Raw genomic sequence first — 16,820 nt, forward strand, 5'->3', positions numbered from 1 at the left:
CTTGCCCTGCCTGGGGCATCTGAGCTGAGTGAGGAAAGAGCAGAGGACCCCAGCAGGGGCGGGTCCGAGGGTTGGAGGTCCCCCTGAGGCCCAAAGGATGGACGCTGGAGGGAACGAGCGAGGGGGCAGGTGAGTCAGAGTTGTGTGGCCTTAAGACCCCCAAGGGGCTGCATTAGCCGGTGAAGATCACGATTTCTGTTGCCCAGTGACGTGCGATAAGCCACTCAAGATGTCCGGGCTTGAAACAATGTGGATTCACTATACTGCACAGCTCTGTGATTGACCGGCGCTCTTCTGTTCCTCACGGTGTTAGCTAGGTCCCTCCTTTAGTTGGGCTCAGCTGGGAACTTGCCTGCGGCACTCGTCTCTCTTCCAGGGGACCCTCTCTGTAGAGTGTCTCATTACCCAGGCAGGATTGCCTGGACTGCTCCCAGTGACAAGTCCCAGTGGGCCTGTGCTTGAGTCACACTTGCTGGTATTCCACTGGCCAAAGCAAGTCCTGCGGGCAAGCCTGGAATCCACGCGGGAGGGATGTGGACAAGAGTGTGAGTCCTGGAAAGTGTGGTCCACTGGGGGGCCACCAGTGGACCAGCCTGCCCCCAGTCCACCCTCTGGTCCCTGATAATTCATGCTTCTCCCACATGAAGACCTCAGAACCACCACCTCACCAAGGCTCTAGGCTTCAACAGCACTGCTGAAATCCAGCAGGCATTTGTCACAATGTTCCTTCAAGGACTCGCTGCTCCCTGCACGTGGTTCCCTAATCCACTGTTTTCTAGAGTTCCCGGCTTCTTCTTCTGCGCCTAATTCTTGCCTCTTATTTCAAACTTTGTCCATTTTAGCTCAAGCAGCTCCAACTCTTAAGAAAAACTTTGTGGATTTTCTATGCATCAAATTCCAAGTCACTTCATTAGACAAAAGCCACACCTCAAATATCTTTGAGATGGCTCCTGTCTGCCATGGACGACAAGCCAGGTGCTGCAGGACAGTGACCCCAAGACACTGGGAAGCCCTCCCGTGTGGCTGACAGGAGCCATCCCCCAGGGGTCTTAGCAGGGCATCCTGCGCCACACCCCTGATGCTACTCTGAGTCCCCGTGTTGCTGCCAGTGCCCTGGGTGCCGTTTCTCACCCCAAGCCCTTTTGCTACCTGGAAAGGCTGGGACTGAGAATGATTTTACTTCGCAGCTGCGAGACCTAGCTTGAGATATTCCTCCAGCTTCTGCTGGGACCTGGAACAGTGCTTCTTAAGTTCATTTCTCCTTTGTTTATTTGCCTTTAGTATAAACAACTGAAAGAAGCCAGTTGGCCCTTCACACTTTCTGCCAGGAAAGTCAGATCATTAGGTACATTTTTTGTCTTCCACGTTGCCGCAGGCAACAGTCTCACCACCTTTCTGCCAATACCTGACACGGCTAACCCTCCAGCCCCCATCAGCGGTGTTCTCGCTCCCTGCTTCCAAGGTAAGGGCCACATTTTAGACTTTTGTAATGGCTTCTCACTCCTGAGTGCCAGTGTCTGCTCCAGGTATCTGCTGCCGCACAGTAAATGACCCCAAAACTCAGTGGCTGAAATCACTATTGCTTGTCTCGCGATTCTGTGACCTAGATCGGGCTCAGCCTGCTGGTTCTTCTGCTGTTGGCGGGGGTGGTAAGTTGTCTCAGGTGTGATGCTCCACCCACACCAGGCCTGTGACTTTCTTGATGCATTTAATGTAGTGGAAAGTTCTGGGGCTTCTGAGCCCAGATTTGAGCCCAGCTTCCCCCTCCTTGGGGGTCTGCCCACACAAAGTCAGTCTCATGACCTGGAGACTCTCAACAAAGCATGTGGGGAGACCTCAGGGAACGGATATCTGACCAGCCCCCAGCTACCCCAGCCACCCTAGTCAATGTGTCAGATGCAAGCAAAAAAGACATCTGGGACGTTCTAGCCTTGACAGGTACAACGCAGAGTAGAAGAGCTTCTGGCTGAACGCAGCCGAGTTTTCGGAGTAAGTGATGAACTGGGGAGGTCTGTTATGCAGCTATAGATACCAGAAACTTCCAGGGTCACTTGTGCAGCCACTAAGAATTCCTGCACGAGTGGTGTTAGAGAGAATGACAGTGAGTGAGTTGGGAGCTGAAGTCACCAAAGGATAAGGGGGCAGGGCCTGGCTGTGAAGGTGACAACAACAGTGGGGGGGGTTCAGTCTGGGAAAATGAGAGTTAAAGCTGTCAGGGCTTTTAGGGTGAAGGGGGAAACAGTGTGGAAGTGAGCACAAGGAGTCAGGAGGGCACCCACCCTACCTCCAGGCTCAGGGTACAGGGGCTGTGTGAAAACAAGCAGCTACGCTGTAGAACCTCCAGGTTCCAGGGTCCAAAAGACCAAAGAGGAAAGGAAGAGAGGTTGGGTGTTGGTAGTGATGGCAGATGGGAGGGCATAGTGGCAGGGTTTCCAGCACGGGGCAGGAGGGAGACAGGGTCAGTGTGGGAAGCCCTGCGGGGGTCTGAGGTGGGAGATAAGGGAGACCTGGGATAAAGGGCACCTACTTTCTGTCCCCATTTCCTCCATCTCAGCAGCAGCCCACACAAACTCTCTCCCTCCTTCCTGAAACACTCCCTTTTTGACTCTGGGTGGACATCTGATATTTTGGGGCTGCCCACAATCCTCTCCATCCCATGGGCACCCAGACCTCCTTGTTCAGGGATTACCCCACTTGCATAGTCTTGACAGGAAAGTGTCTGAAGCCGGCCAATCAGATGCTCCCTCCTGGAGCACTGGAATCAGGGGAGGCCAGGGGGCCCTGCTGCCTACTGCGTACCCCTGGCCTTGGGGACTGCCTGGCCCCTCCCCTTCCTCAGCCTGGCTCAGGGGGACCCCTCCAGCCTGTAAGTCCCCTCTTAGGTCGCTGGAGGGCTAGATTAGCTTTCTGTGGCTTTCACCCTCCAACTCTGATGTCACCAGCGTTTTGAATAGACCTATCATCTACAAACAAGGGTCTAACAAATCTACTCCTTTGTCTCCCCCAAACTCATGCCTAGAAGTGCCAGTTCTCTTGGGTGCCTATGGGCAACCCAGACTCTGCCTGTCATCATTCCCGCACCCCCCTAACCCCAAACAACCTGTATCCAGGCCGGTCGTCTTCATCAGAAAAATGCCACCCCACTCGCCCAGCTGTTCTGGACAAAAACCTGGAGTCATCTTGACGCCCTTTCAAGCAACCCTATATTTAACCTGCCAGTAGGCGCTCAGGTTCCTTCTCTAAGCCCAGCCTTCTCTCCCCTAGACCCATGCACGGTCTGCCCGCGAATTCGCCCCCGGGTATCGAGCCCCACCCCTCACCTGCCCCCCTCCCCCCGCTGCGGGCCAATATTCCCCCTCCCACCCCCACCGTCCTGGGTCACCAGCCCAGCCTGGACTCATCCCAAAGTCGAGAAACGCAGGGTCGGGGAGACCCCTGGGCGGAGCCTGGGACAGGGCGCCGACTCGGCCCGCCTCCTCGACAGGTAGGGCGGTCGCGCTTCCCGGGGCAGCAGGAAGCGCGGGTGAGCCAGGTTCCGCGGGCCGCGCCGAGCCCCACCCTTCGGGTCGGCGCCGGGAAGGGTGGGCTGGGGGAACCGGGGGGCGGGAAGACCGACAGAGGCTGAGCTGGAGGATCAGGCAGGAGCAGGCGGGGGGCGAAGAGGGGGGTCGGGGGGTGGACAGGGAGGGGTGGGGACAAGGCACGGGGCGCTGGGGGACGCAGGCTGACGGGGCAGGGCCGGGGACAGCTCTGTTTGGGTGGCGACTGGTGGCGGGCTAGGGGGGCGGGGGGAGCAGGCCCGGGGCGGGGCGGGGCGGGGCGGGGCGGGGGGCGGACCGGGGAGGGCGGGGCTCGGAGAGCGGCGGCGGCGGCGGCGGCGGCTGCGGGGCGGGGGCGGCAGTGCGCGGCCGCCCGGCCAGGGCCGCGGCATGGGGCGGGTGCAGCTCTTCGAGGTCCGCCTGAGCCACGGTCGCGTCGTCTACAGCCCGGGGGAGCCGCTGGCGGGGGCCGTGCGCGTGCGCCTGGCGGCGCCTCTGCCCTTCCGAGGTGGGCGCGGGTTCCGGGGAGGGCAGCACCTGCGGCGGGCCGGGCTGGGCTCCGGCGCGGCTGCGGAGTCACTGGGCCCGGGACCCGCGAGGCCGGGGGCGCCGCCAGCCGCCCCTTCGCCCTTTCCCGCCGGCCCGGGGCGCGTCCGGCCTCGGGGAGTGCTGCGGTGCGGCGGGGCGGGCGGCAGACCAGCCAGGGTGGGAGGCTGGCGGCGGCGGTCGGGGCGGAGCAGGGAGGCCGGGGTGGCCCAGTCCTTCCGCATATGCCCTTCCTGTCCTCTCGGCCTCGGGGCGGCTAGATTCGGGACGGGGACTTAGAGCACGTACACCTGGCCCCAGGCCACTCCGACTTGGGTACCTGACGCCTCCAGCCTTTCCTGTCGGGTCTCAGGTCCGCTGCGCCCGCACCTGCTGGGCGCTTTACCTGGCGCCTGGCCCACGCGGGGCTCTCTCTCCCACACACCCAGGCTCTGGTGCCGGCCCACCCCTTGACATACAGCCACGCCGACAGTGCGGGTCCCTGGTGGGGTCCGCGAGGCACGTGCTTATATCCAGCCTAGGGCTTGTCCTTGCTGGCTGGGAGGGTCTTTCTCTTCCTCGGGTACCCGGGCCCTGCCCAGCAGGCGTCTGGAAGCTGAACCCGAGCCCTGCTGGCGCAGACACCTGGGACCCTGAGACTGGGGATCTGGCTGCTGCGCCAGCCCTGCTAGGGCTGCCTGCAGGTGCTGGCTGTGGCCGCTGTCTCAGCTCTGGACAGGGCCCTGAGTGGGACTTCACACCTTGGCCATCAGGGTGTGGTGGGCAAAGCCTCAGGCCAGGGCTTCTTTCCTGAAGCCTGCCTCTGAGTGTGAGATCCTGTGGCTGGTGTATCTGTGCTGGGGTGCTTCTCTGCCTTGGGGTGCTCGGCCAGAACCACAGCTGTGGGGCTTCCCTCTGGACCTTGACCCTCCAGGCCCCTGTGTGGTTGACAGCTCAGCACTGGTGGTCCTCCTCTCTGGGCGGCTGCTGTCCGTCCTGGACAACCCCCGACCTTGCCACTGTGTGATGCTGCAGTCATCTAGGAGGAAGCTGGGTGTAGGGTGTCTCTTGTCCGGCGTCCAGCCGTGTGGAGCCTCCTCGCATGACCTGTCACCTCTTTCCTTTGTCCCCAGTTGGAATTTGGGGTTTGGGTGGTGGTAAGTATGGCCATGGCAGGGCCACAGAAGGGGCAGTGCACCTCTTCGCTGGAGCACGAGCCAGAGGTGAGAGGTGAGTGGGGCTGGTAGACTCCTGGATGAGGGGATGGTCCTGATGGCCGGAGGACAGACAGACCCCATACAGAGCTCACCACCTGGCTCACCCGCCCTGTCGTCCTCCTGTGGCTGGGGGCCAGGGCAAACAGGCCATTGCTGACCACAGTGAAGGGATGGCCCAAGTGTGGGTGACTGGCCTGGGCTGGGCAGAGTACCCTAGCCTCCATGTCGTGGGTGGGCTGTGAGCGAACGGACAGCTGGCTCGCAGGAGGCTGAGGGATTCCCTGCTGATGGGCTGACTGTAAAAGTGCTGGCTGAGCCCTGGGTAGGGGAGGAACAGGTCAGATTACCGGCTGGGGAGTCGATGGATGACTGGCCTTAGGCCAGAGAGGATATTATTCAGGTTTTACAGGGTAGAGGGGCTGGAGGTGCTGGGGCCGCTGGAGGGCTCCAGCCCTGCCTAGTGTAGGCAAGGAAAATCCCTGGTTCTTTTTTTTTCTTTCACTCAAAAGATACTTATTGAGCTTCTGCTACCAGTCAGTGATGCAACAGGGAAGCCCCCAGGAGGACATGGAGGAAGGGGGCCTCTAAACACCCGACTGAGGAGTGATAGGGATGGTCTGCACTCAGCCTAGAGGACACTGGTTGCCCTGGGAGCTGATGTGGAAGAAAGCTGGGGAAGGAGGCTTTTTCCTGGAGCCCAGGCGGGGCTGCCCAGGGTTCTGCTCTGGAAGTAGGTGACGAGGGAGGGTGATGCCCGGACAACAGCCGCAGCCAGCCCCCAGCTCAGCCAGCTAACCCAGCTCTCACCGTGGGCCAGATGCCATTCCCATTTCCCGAGGACCAATTCCTCACAGCAACCTTGGGGGGACGGGCACTGTCATTCACCTCGTGTTATAGGTTTGGAAACAGGACAGAGAGAAGTGGCTCATAGGCCAAAGCAGTAGTGAAAGGAGTGGCAAAGACTGGGTTGTCCCGGGTTTGGGGGAGCTGGTGGAGGGTGGGAGAGACCTTTGCAAGCAGAACAAGGAGGAGCAACCAGAGGTCATACTGCAGGTGGTGCATAGGAGGGCTGCTGGAGGTGGGAGTGTTGGCTCAAGAGGGAAGTTCCAGACGTCACTCTGGCACACGGTTCACAGGATGATTCTCCTTATAGAACCGAGCAGCCCCAAACCTCCGAAGGCCGATACTTGTCAGTCTGGTGCTCGTCTTTCATCCTGCATCTGGCACTATTAGAACTAAAACACTTTAAACCTAGATGGCACCCCATGATCTGCACCTGGCCGGATGCACCTGCCCCTGTCCTCTGGCCTTGCTCACCCCAGCAGATACCCATGCCTGGGGTAGGAGGGACCTACTTTCTGTGTGTGTCCACTCCCTGCACCTCCATTGTCCCTGCAGAGGAGAGAGTGGACGGGAGCAGTTTGACTTTAAGATGGTGACTGGAGGCTGCTCATCCCGGCAGGGCCTCTGAAGGAGCCTCGGCCTGCGTGCAAAGGGGGCCCTTTGCCTGATTGTTGGGAGGTTCACAGAGTTTGGGCCTCGCTGGGATAACCAAGGGTGGGTTTTTTTTTTGGGGTCAGGTGACACTGTGGCTTGTTCACCTTAATTCTGGGGCTGGGTCTAGGCTTAGTGGAGGACTGTTTCAGCCACCTTGCCGTTGAACATGTGGGTTATGCCTACATGGTTTGCCGTCATGCCTAGAGTGTTGTTCAAGGCTCCTGGGTAAACAGGGTGAGATTCTAAGGAGAACTGCTCTGGTAACTGTGCATACAGTTATAGCCGATCTGCCTGGTTCTTCAGGGCCTCCATCCGTGTCAGCTTACAGCTCGATAGCTATAAAGGAGTGTCTGTTTTTCTGCTTCATCTACCACACATATCAAAATATTTAATATTTGCCAATCTGATGGGTTAAAGTGGCAAGTCATCTGCGTTTCCCTGAATTTTAGTAGGTGGGACATCTATTCCTTTACCTCCTACTTTGTGAAAGTCACCCCTAAAGTGAGTGGTTTAAAACAACCGTTTTGTTATTACTCATGGTGGTCGGTTGGGAATTCGGGCAGAGGTGGGCGCTGTGTGCCGTCTGCGGGGGCCGGTCTGGGGACCACTGCCCCCTTCCAGTGTAGCTGTTGTTTCCAGCATCCCCAGAGCAGCCCAACCCGAGGAGGGGGCCTGCCCTCTCCACCAGGAGTGTTTAAAGCAGGGTGGCGTCTGGAGCCTGCCCGGATGTCTGGTTAGTTCACAGTCATGCTCCCGCCTCTCTGCCTGCTCCCCTGATGGTTTCTCTTGGTAGGAGCAGCATTGGTGCTCCAGATTTCCAGGGTGGGAATAGTTAGTTTCAGGCCTGGCCCTCAGAAGGGACGGCTGATGGAGCACGGATTAGAAATTAGGTGGTGAGGCTGGGCTGGCATGGAAGCCGAGAGTGGCCACTGGCGGTGCTGACGGGGCAGAGGGCAGCCCAGGGCACTGTGGGACCAAAAGGGAGGCCTGTGCCTGCAATGTGGGACCAGCCTGGGGAGACCATGGGCACAGCTGGTGTGGCTGACCCCTAGTACTGGGCACTTAAGACACCACCTTCTTCCTGCCTAGTGGCTCCGTCAGGAGAGTGTCAGATTCTGAGTCACCTTCCTTCACCTGACCGTCAAGTCAGGGGAGGAAGAGGGCTGGGCAGGCAGGCTAAAGTACTTGGCCTTGACTCAGCAGGGAGAGGGCGGGGAGGGCGCCTTTGGGCTGTCCATCACTGAGCTCCCACTCCCTGCCTTGCTTGGGTCTCCAGCTGTGCTGTTCCCTCCGGTGACCAGCGTTAGCTGGGCCCGGTTCAGCCATGACCTTCTGACTATAGTGGGCTCTGGGCACAGGTCTCTGGAACAGAGGAATTCGAGATCCTGACCAGCAGACGGACTGTGGCAGTGACCTCTACTGCGAGGTTCCTGGTCTGTGTGCTTCCACTGGGAGCGGGTGGCGGTGGTGGGGTTGGGGAGGTCCAAGCCATCTCAATGCAGAAAACCAGCCCTCCTGGGCAGTACCCAGGAAGCCATGGTGTCCCCACACCTTCCAGTGTGCCAGACTGTTGGCTTTCTTATCTACTCAGGCAGGTCTGACCACATTCCTGCAACTTAAGGGCTAGCAGTTAGCTTCCTGGAGCGGAAAGGGGTGCCTCCCAGACTAATTGATTTGCCTGTGAGGCAGCACGAAGGTGGGGTTGGAGGTCAGATGCCCCACAGGCCTCTCTTCACTATCAGTTTCCCAAGCATCCCCTATAGGGATTGCGGTTTTTACTGGTCTGATGGAGGTTGGGGGTTGCCCAGGGGTCATCTGGGCGACCATTGGGAACTTCTTGTTCTGGACTGCAGGATAGATGGAGCTCTGTGCCTCAACACCCTGGCTCCCTGAAAGCACCCCAAGATGCAGGATGGGCAGGTGTCCTCTGGAGGGCACAGGCCATGGGCTGGCCTTCCCAGGGCCTAGCTGGGTGGGACTGCTTGGTCCCTGGGTGCTACCAGCCTTGCCTGCATCCCTGTGCTAGGGGTAGGAAGGGGTGCAGGTCAGCACGTGGCTGGGGCTCATGCTGTCCCCACCTTGCAGCCATCCGGGTGACCTGCACGGGGTCCTGCAGGGTCTCCAACAAGGCCAATGACGCAGCATGGGTGGCGGAGGAGGGCTACTTCAACAGCGCTCTGTCTCTAGCTGACAAAGGTGAGTCTGTGAACCTGTCCCTCACCCCATCCTATACGGTGACGCCTTGGGGCAGCCCTTGCTTGAGAGTGCGGTCTGGGGGAGGATATAGCTCAACTGGGTTTAATCCCCAATACCTCCTCTATAAATAAATAAATAAACCTAATTACCTCCCCCCTGAAAAAATAAGAATAAAAAAAAGAAAGAAAAGAGAGTGCAACCTGTCTGTGCATCCTACCTCTCTGTCTGCCCTGGGACCCTGTGCTGGACCACCCTCTTCCAGGACTGCGCACTCCGATGGATTTTTCTCCCTGGCAGGCATGAGGCATTGCCTGATAGGGGCTGAGTGGCTGAAGAGGGCCGCTTCTGGATTTGGATGGGCTCTGGCCCAACCCCAGAGGAGCCCTGACCCTCCTCCTGCTCAAGCCAAACTCTCATCCCCCATCCTTTGCCCAGGCCACAGCCCTGTGCTGCTGAGGTGCTGGTGACAGAGGCTGGGGGAACCCAGCAGCCAGACGCAGCCTGCTTCTGTCCTGGGCCCTTGATGTCACCTCTAGGCTCCTGAGGTCCCCTCTCCCCACACCTCCCTCCTGTCTCTGCAGGGAGCCTGCCTGCTGGAGAGCACAGCTTCCCATTCCAGTTCCTGCTTCCTGGTGAGAGCCCAGCCTGGCCTGGCCTGGTGGTGATAGTTGCTGGGGGGGTGGGTGAGAGATGGGGTGGGGACAGACAGCTGGTGCCAGACCCTGCTCTCTCTCCAGCCACAGCTCCCACGTCCTTTGAGGGCCCTTTTGGGAAGATTGTGCACCAGGTCCGGGCCACCATTGACACTCCACGTTTCTCCAAGGATCACCAGTGCAGCTGCGTGTTCTACATTTTGAGCCCCCTGAACCTGAATAGCATCCCAGACATCGAGGTGAGCCTGGGGCACTGGCCTCCTGGGTGGCCTGTACCCCTGCAGGAAGCCCTGTCCCCAGCAGAGGTGAGGTGTCCAGGGTCTGGAAGAGCAGTGGCCCCTCTTTCCTGAACTGACCATGCTGCATCCCGGGGCCCCAGGGATCTAGCCTGCCCACACCTGCCAACCCCCAACCTGCTCTCCTTCCAAGCAACCCAATGTGGCCTCTACCACCAAGAAGTTCTCCTACAAGCTGGTTAAGACGGGCAGCGTGGTCCTTACTGCCAGCACTGACCTCCGAGGCTATGTGGTGGGACAGGTGCTGCGGCTGCAGGCCGACATCGAGAACCAGTCTGGCAAGGACACCAGCCCTGTGGTGGCCAGTCTGTTGCAGGTTAGAGTCCCTGTGGGGCAGAAGAGGGGTAGATGGCTGGCCTGCCCAGACTCACAGGCTGGCTGTTTTCCAGAAAGTGTCCTATAAGGCCAAGCGCTGGATTTACGATGTGCGGACCATCGCAGAGGTGGAAGGTGCCAGTGTCAAGGCCTGGAGGCGGGCGCAGTGGCAAGAGCAGATCCTGGTGCCCGCCCTGCCTCAGTCTGCCCTGCCAGGCTGCAGCCTCATCCACGTGGACTACTACCTGCAGGTCTGGGGGTGCAGGGGTGGTGGAGGAGGGGCCATGTGGGAGGAGGGGCCAGCGGCCTGGCCCCTCACCCCATCCCCCAACCTCTCCAGGTCTCCCTGAAGACTCCAGAAGCCATTGTGACCCTCCCGGTGTTCATCGGCAATATTGCTGTGAACCAAGCCCCACTGAGCCCCCGGCCAGGCCCAGGGCTGTCTCCTGGGGTCCCACCCCTGGTAGTGCCCTCAGCACCACCCCAGGAGGAGATGGAGGCTGAGGCCTGCAGCCCCCACTTCTTGGCGAACCCTGTCTCCCTCTCCACCAAGAGCCACTCACAACAGCAGCAGCAGCAGCCGCCTGCCGCCTTAAGCTCTGTGCCTGGTGCCCCTGAACCCCGTCCTCAGGATGGCAGCCCCGCCCCCCACCCTCTGCCCCCTCCCTTGTGCATCTCCACAGGTGCCACCGTTCCCTACTTTGCAGAGGGTTCTGGAGGGCCGGTGCCCACCACCAGTACCTTGATCCTCCCCCCGGAGTACAGCTCGTGGGGCTACCCCTATGGTGAGTGGGGGCCTGGGTCCTGGTGGGGAGGGAGTGCCACAGGCCCCATGCAGACCCAGCTCTCTCCCTGCAGAGGCCCCGCCGTCCTATGAACAGAGCTGCGGCAGTGCGGACCCCGGCCTGCCCCCCGGGAGCTGACCCGTGCCGCCTTCTCTGGGCGGCCGACCTCTGCCCTGGGACCGGGCTCCCAGGGCCTCGTGCCTTCGCTCCCGGCCTGGCCCAGCCCACTCAGGATCCGCCGCTGTCCGGCCGCTCCCCGCGGCCTCCGCCTCCGGACCAGCATCTGCCCCAACTAGTCTCCGCGGCTGCCCTGTACTCGGCCTCTCCCCGGGGGTTGGGGCCTGGAGAGACGCAGTGTAAATAAAGAGCTTCATTTGTAGAACTGGGCACAGGGGCCTGCCGGACGCCCTCTCCTGCCGGGTGTGTGCGGGGTGCGCCCCGCCCGGGCCGCTCAGCCGCCCAGTTCCCTGGGTCTCCGGAGGACACGCCCCTCATCGGCCCCGCCCCCGCAGCCCCTCTTCCGCTTGGGGCCCGTCCCCCTTCCGGGTGTCGGGCCGGAGAGTGGGCGCGGGGGGCGCCCCCCGCCGGCGGGTACGACCAGCCCTGGGAACGGGGCGTGGGGGTTGCCCAGGGCGGGACTGGCGCCGGGCTCCCGGTTCCGCTTCAGGATGTGCCCCAGAGCCTCAGCGTTCACTTAGAGTGACCCTGTACCGGGGAGGGCACCGCCCCTGCTCCGTGCAGTGGTGTCCACGGCTCTCGGCAACGCCGCTCAGACCTTCCGCGCCGCAGGAAATCCCGTAGGGCGTGAGGGGCGGGCTTCCCCAAGCCCCTCCCCGGTGGAAGTCCCTTACCCTTGGCCTCAGTCTCTCGCCCCTTTGGCACTACCGCCATGTCTGGTCTAAGAGACGCTGCTTCTCGATTCCCACCCCAAGTGCGAACACATGAGCCCGCTTCCGAGGTCTACACGTCCAAGGACTATCGTCTAGGACATAGGGGACGGAGGAGCAAATAAAAAGTCAGGGTTGGCAGAGCAGCGTTTCCCAAAGCTGTGTCACTCCAAAGGGGCCATGAATGCCCCACGGGGCTGGGGTCCTGTAATGTGCTTTGGGAAGCCCTGAAGGCGGCGTTGAGATAAAATTTGGGTTCAAATTTCAGCTCTGCCGTATGGTGAAGGGGTGACCTTAGCTAGGTGTGTCAGTTTATAAAAACCTCAGGACTATGAGGGGTAGGTCGCGAGCCCACGCCCCCTGCCCCCCATAACATGATTAAGTTTTCTCTGACGTTCAGATATTCATATGTATATATACATTTCATGATACGCATTTATTTCTTGTGCATTTAACAGTCCAGAGGTGGAAGATTCAGGCTTGGTGGCATAGCTGTCGTTCTTAAGCCGAGGTTCCCACCCCTGGGTCCAGAATGGCTGTTCCAGTCTCCACCATCACCAAGCTGACTTGGCTTGCACCTCCAACTTCTAGGGGGCACAGGCTGGGAAGTAAATTGTATCACTCTTGCACACATCCCACTGGCTGCCTTTTCCAGATGGAAATGTGTAGGCAGCTGTGTGCCCTAAAATTTTACTATTTGTGGGTCAAGGAGAGGATGAATGTTGGAGAAAAGCGCAAAGCATGCCACAAGCAGGATAACCTGTGAAACGTCTACTAGAAGCTGTAGCCTTATGGTTGAGACTCGTTTGCCTGCTTCAAATGGCATCCTGACAGTTGTGTGGCCTTGAAGGCACTCCCCTGCTTTGGTTTGCTCACATAAGGTGGGTAAAAACAATGTCTGCCTCTCAGAACTGACCTGATGGTCAAAGAGGTAACATGTAACACGTCATGTGCCAAGAACACCTCTCAGTGGTCAGTGGTCATAGGAGGCTAAGGGCAGGTCAGGCTGATGGTGCAAAATGGGAGCATAGTCTACTTCTGACACATTGACTTACAGTAGATATCTGCCTGGTAAAGCACTTTTCTCCACATCTTAACTCATTTATTCATTCAACAAATATTTATTTTGCCTCCTGCATGCCAAGCATTGTTCTAATCCCTGAACTTTTGGACTTACATTCCAGTGGGGAAAACAGACAATATGGTCATGTAGTGCTATGGGGTAAAATAAAGCAAGGAAGTTTTGGAGTGCAGTATTGTTTCAAGTAGGGAGGCCAGGGAATGCTTCTCTGAATAAGCGATATTTAATCCCAAGGATGGTCACGATGTGAGCCACACAGATGTCTGAGATGAGGGTTTCAGGGAAGGGACAGATGGGACCCACGGCAGGAGTGGAAAGGGAGAAGATGGTGCCAGACAGCTGGGTGTGGGCAAAGGCAGGTTGGGCCACGCAGGCCATGGAAGATGACTGTTCCTGGGGCTCCAACAGAGCTTGAGGTTCCTGGCCTGTCACGAGCTGACTTAGGCTGCCTCAAAGAAACCCGGGAAGGCCTCCTTGGTACTTAGGGTCGCACTGCCTCCTCTGCACCTAGGCACCATCAATCCTTGACTCAGTGGAATAATTTTCCTGGGGTCTGATCACCCATGAGATTGTATCCTCACGGGAGTGAAGCCCAGATTAGCCTTTGACTCCGGGCCTTCTCACTTCCTGTTGTGAAGACTGGCGGAAGAACCTCAATTTCAGTCTACGCTTCCTTCCTCAACTCCCAGGGAAAAGAGAACAAGTCTGGCCATGAAGAGTGGGTGGCTTAAGCCAGTTTGTGGTGCTGTCCAGTGAAGGCTGCTTGATGTTCAGGAAAAGTTCTTGCCCTGTGCATAACTCGGTGGCCTGCAGGGAGGTTGGGGTGATCGGGGAGACTGCCCCGCCTCGGGCACACCTTTTAACTAGGGCACCCCCCCAAGCCAGCCATCTTCCCTAACCAGAGCACCTTCTCCCCAAATCGGGGACAACCCTCCCCAGAGATATTCTTCGCCTCATCCCGTACTTCCCAACCACGACACTGCCCCCGGCCAGGGCACACCCTCCTAGCGGCGCACCTTTCCTGCTCAGAGCATTCTCCCCCGCAGTGCGGACATGCGCCCTGGCCGGGGCACCGCAGCGCGGGGGCACTCACATTAACTGGAGCACCCCTAACGATGACAACCCTCCCCACTGGGACAGTCCCCTCTGCCCCCGAAGAGCCGCTTTCTCAGTCAGGACGTCGCTCTCAGCCGCGACCCGCCTCCCCACGCCGGGCACATTCCATAACCGAAATACCCCACCCCTCAAGCCGGGGAATTCTCCCCAACCGGACACAGCCCGCAACTGGTGCACCCCTCCCAGCCGGGACACCCCCACCGGGCACCGCCCTAGGACGCAAGTCGGGGTCCGCCTTCTGAGAATGCCGACGGAATCGATGTGTGTCCGGGGTTAGAGGTCAGGGGTCCTTCCCCACCAGGCCAGCCCGCCAGAATGCCTACGCAGAGTGAGAGGCTATCGCGCAAACGGGAGGACCACCGCAGGACGACGTGCGGCGCCGCGACGACTCCAGAAGGCAGCCACTCCTGGCCCCGCCCCCGCGGCCTGCCGCGGCGCTCCGGTTCCGGCCGGCGCAGGCCCGCGCCGCGGACGCCGCTCACGGGACGCAGCGCGCAGGCGCGGGCGCGGGCGCAGGCGCAGACGCGCGCGACCGGCCCCGCCCCGCCTTGGGCCGCGAGGCGCGGGCGGGGCGATGGCGCGCGGGAGGGGCGGGGCCACGCTGCGGGCCCGGGCCATGGCCGCCGCCGATGCCGAGGTGAGGAGCGGGCCGGCGGCGGGCGCGGGCGCGGGCGCGGGCGCGGGACGGGGGCGGCGCGGGCGGCGGGCCTGCGGGCCGGGCGCGCGGGCGGAGGCGCGGGGCGCGGGGCTCGGGGCGCGGGCGAGGGGCGGGCGGGCGGGCCGGCGCCTCCCCGCCACCCCCGCGCCTCAGGCCGAGGCCGGGCCGAGGCGGCCGGGCGTCCGGGCCGCGCTGCGCGGGGCGCGCTTTGTGCGGGCGGGCGGAGGGGAGAGCGAGGGCGAGACGGGGCGGGCGCGGAGGGCCGCCGCCCGCGCCCCTGCCCGCGCCCCGCGCCCCCGGGCGGCGGCCGGGAGCCCCGCGGAAGGGGCGGAGGACAAAAGGGAAAGTGGGGCGAGCCGGCCAACTTGGCGGCGCGAGTCGAGGCGAGGCTGTGCGCTCCCGGCGCCGCTCCTGCGCCCGCTGACCTTTCACTTTGTTCCGAATAGGATGGCTCCGTCTTTCAGGAAAAGTTGGCCGGGCCGGCGCGCCGCTCCCGGACAATGCGGCCGGCCTGGTGGCTGTCAGGCGCAGGAGGGCACGACTTCGGCTCGTTTTAGGCGAACGCTCAGCCGGGGCTCCGGATGTGAAAGTTCCCGTCCCTTTGTTGATGTCCCCGGCCTCCCCTTTGCTCGTTCTCAGGAATAGTTTCCCCGGCTCGCAGCAGCAGGGGGATCAAACTCTCGTGAGGTGGACCACTGGCTTCCTGCAGCTCGGAGAGCAGGCGGGCGGCGGCGTGCCCGTGGAGACGCGGGGATAGTGCGCTCGCGGGGCTGGCATAAGGGACCAGTTTGGGAAAAAGTGATGACCTGGCGGTTTTCCCGTGAAATGACTCCACGTGTAGTCATAGCTGCGGGGACTTGTAAAGATCAGAGGCTGAGGTGTGTCCTAAGACCCTGTTACAGGAACCTGATGTGTGGACTCGGTGCATTTTTATCCAGGTAACTCACAGCCTGTTTACATTTCTTTATTTTTTTTCTTACACTTTTGGGGGGTATTGATATAAATAAACTGGTGTAGGGGAGTTTTTAAATTCAGCGCAGGGAGTATTAAACGCCTGCAACATTCAAGGAACGTATTAGGCTCAACAAAAGAAAAAAGGTGAACTGTGTAACCCCAGGTCACTTCCAGGCTTGTTGGAGAGGAGATGGGTGGTGATTCTGGGATCACTTGTCGAGCATCTTCTGCGTCCGGCGCTGCAGGCCCTTGGGTAAGTCCTCTTGTGTGGCTTTCTCTGCTCCGGGCGGTAGTTACTGTTCTTCCTGTTTAGCAGATGAGGAGGAGACAGTTGGAAGAGATTGAATGACGTGGCCTCATCTGTTACAGGATTAGTACTTGTTTGGGGCCCGGCACATAGTAGGCTTTCAGTTAGGAATTGGTAGCAGAGTGCCACCACGCCTCCAATCCCCAGGCAGCCTTGACTAGAGGCCTTGACTGAGGCGGCGGTAATGGCAGCAGTGTTCACTAAGCCTCCCCTGTGTCCAGCCCTGCCTCCGCTTGCTTGAGTTCTCGTTGGCCCCAGTCAGCGATCTTTTGAGGTAGGTACTATCGTATTCCCATTTGCACGTGAGGAGACAGGCACGGTGAGGTCCTAGGTTCCAGAGCTGGTGCTGGAGAAGGTGGGTGCAGTGGTCTGAGATTCCAGGGCCCACAGTGCTGGACCTGTGGTGGTCAGTTTAAGTTAGTGGAAGCTCTGGGCTTAGACTTGTGATTCTGAGTGTTTATTACGGAGGTGCAGGATAGGGCCAGGGGCCTCCTGGACAGTCGGTAGGCCTGGGATTATCACTGCCACTAAATTGGGCACATGGTTACTGGGTCAAGGTTCCCTAGCTGCCAAATGATTGAACCAGGAGGTGGACACTTGAAATGTATCTAACTGCATATTTACTCTTTCTTCTTTACCTTGACCTGGAAAGATAGTCACCACTTTTTCACACTAAAAAGGACTCCTGAGGTAGTGAAACACATCCTCCATTTTATGGATTAGTAAGTGGGGGCTCTTGGGGTTTAACGTATGTTCAGGGCCACCTAAGGATTTTGAGCCAGCAAGATGTAGCC

General features: G+C 59.9%; 2 protein-coding genes across 20 annotated transcripts in view; both read left to right on the plus strand.

Annotated features, from left to right (window-relative positions):
• Positions 1 to 3,850: 3,850 nt before the first annotated feature.
• Positions 3,851 to 11,410, plus strand: ARRDC1 (arrestin domain containing 1). Of its 3 annotated transcripts, XM_072960631.1 has the most exons (11): positions 4,085 to 5,294; positions 7,228 to 7,279; positions 7,418 to 7,511; positions 8,137 to 8,211; positions 8,864 to 8,974; positions 9,556 to 9,606; positions 9,712 to 9,866; positions 10,057 to 10,239; positions 10,313 to 10,489; positions 10,579 to 11,023; positions 11,097 to 11,410. In XM_072960631.1, the coding sequence occupies exons 1-11, from the start codon at positions 5,167 to 5,169 to the stop codon at positions 11,159 to 11,161; spliced, it is 1,536 nt and encodes a 511-aa protein (XP_072816732.1). In that variant the 5' UTR covers positions 4,085 to 5,166; the 3' UTR covers positions 11,162 to 11,410. The 3 variants fall into 3 exon arrangements, with proteins under 3 accessions (XP_072816734.1, XP_072816732.1, XP_072816733.1); XM_072960632.1 differs by lacking the exons at positions 7,228 to 7,279; positions 7,418 to 7,511 and having other exon boundaries at positions 4,092 to 5,294; XM_072960633.1 differs by lacking the exons at positions 4,085 to 5,294; positions 7,228 to 7,279; positions 7,418 to 7,511; positions 8,137 to 8,211 and adding an exon at positions 3,851 to 4,047.
• A 3,248-nt stretch (positions 11,411 to 14,658) lies between these two features.
• EHMT1 (euchromatic histone lysine methyltransferase 1) overlaps positions 14,659 to 16,820 on the plus strand; it is a 126,258-nt gene continuing 124,096 nt past the window's right edge. For 4 of the 17 annotated variants that reach the window (XM_072960622.1, XM_072960624.1, XM_072960627.1 and 1 more), the window contains exons 1-2: positions 14,683 to 14,744; positions 15,212 to 15,703. Coding sequence is in view for 2 of the 17 variants with exons in the window: in XM_072960619.1 (XP_072816720.1) it covers positions 14,682 to 14,744 (63 nt within the window). In the remaining 15 variants the exon portion in view is untranslated. Of the gene's footprint in view, positions 14,745 to 15,211; positions 15,704 to 15,911; positions 15,973 to 16,820 lie in introns of those variants that run through there. The other 13 variants (XM_072960612.1, XM_072960613.1, XM_072960619.1 and 10 more) reach the window with 12 other exon arrangements.

The sequence above is a fragment of the Vicugna pacos genome, chromosome 4 (genome assembly GCF_048564905.1).
Source record: "Vicugna pacos chromosome 4, VicPac4, whole genome shotgun sequence".
Classification (NCBI taxonomy): Eukaryota; Metazoa; Chordata; class Mammalia; order Artiodactyla; family Camelidae; genus Vicugna; species Vicugna pacos.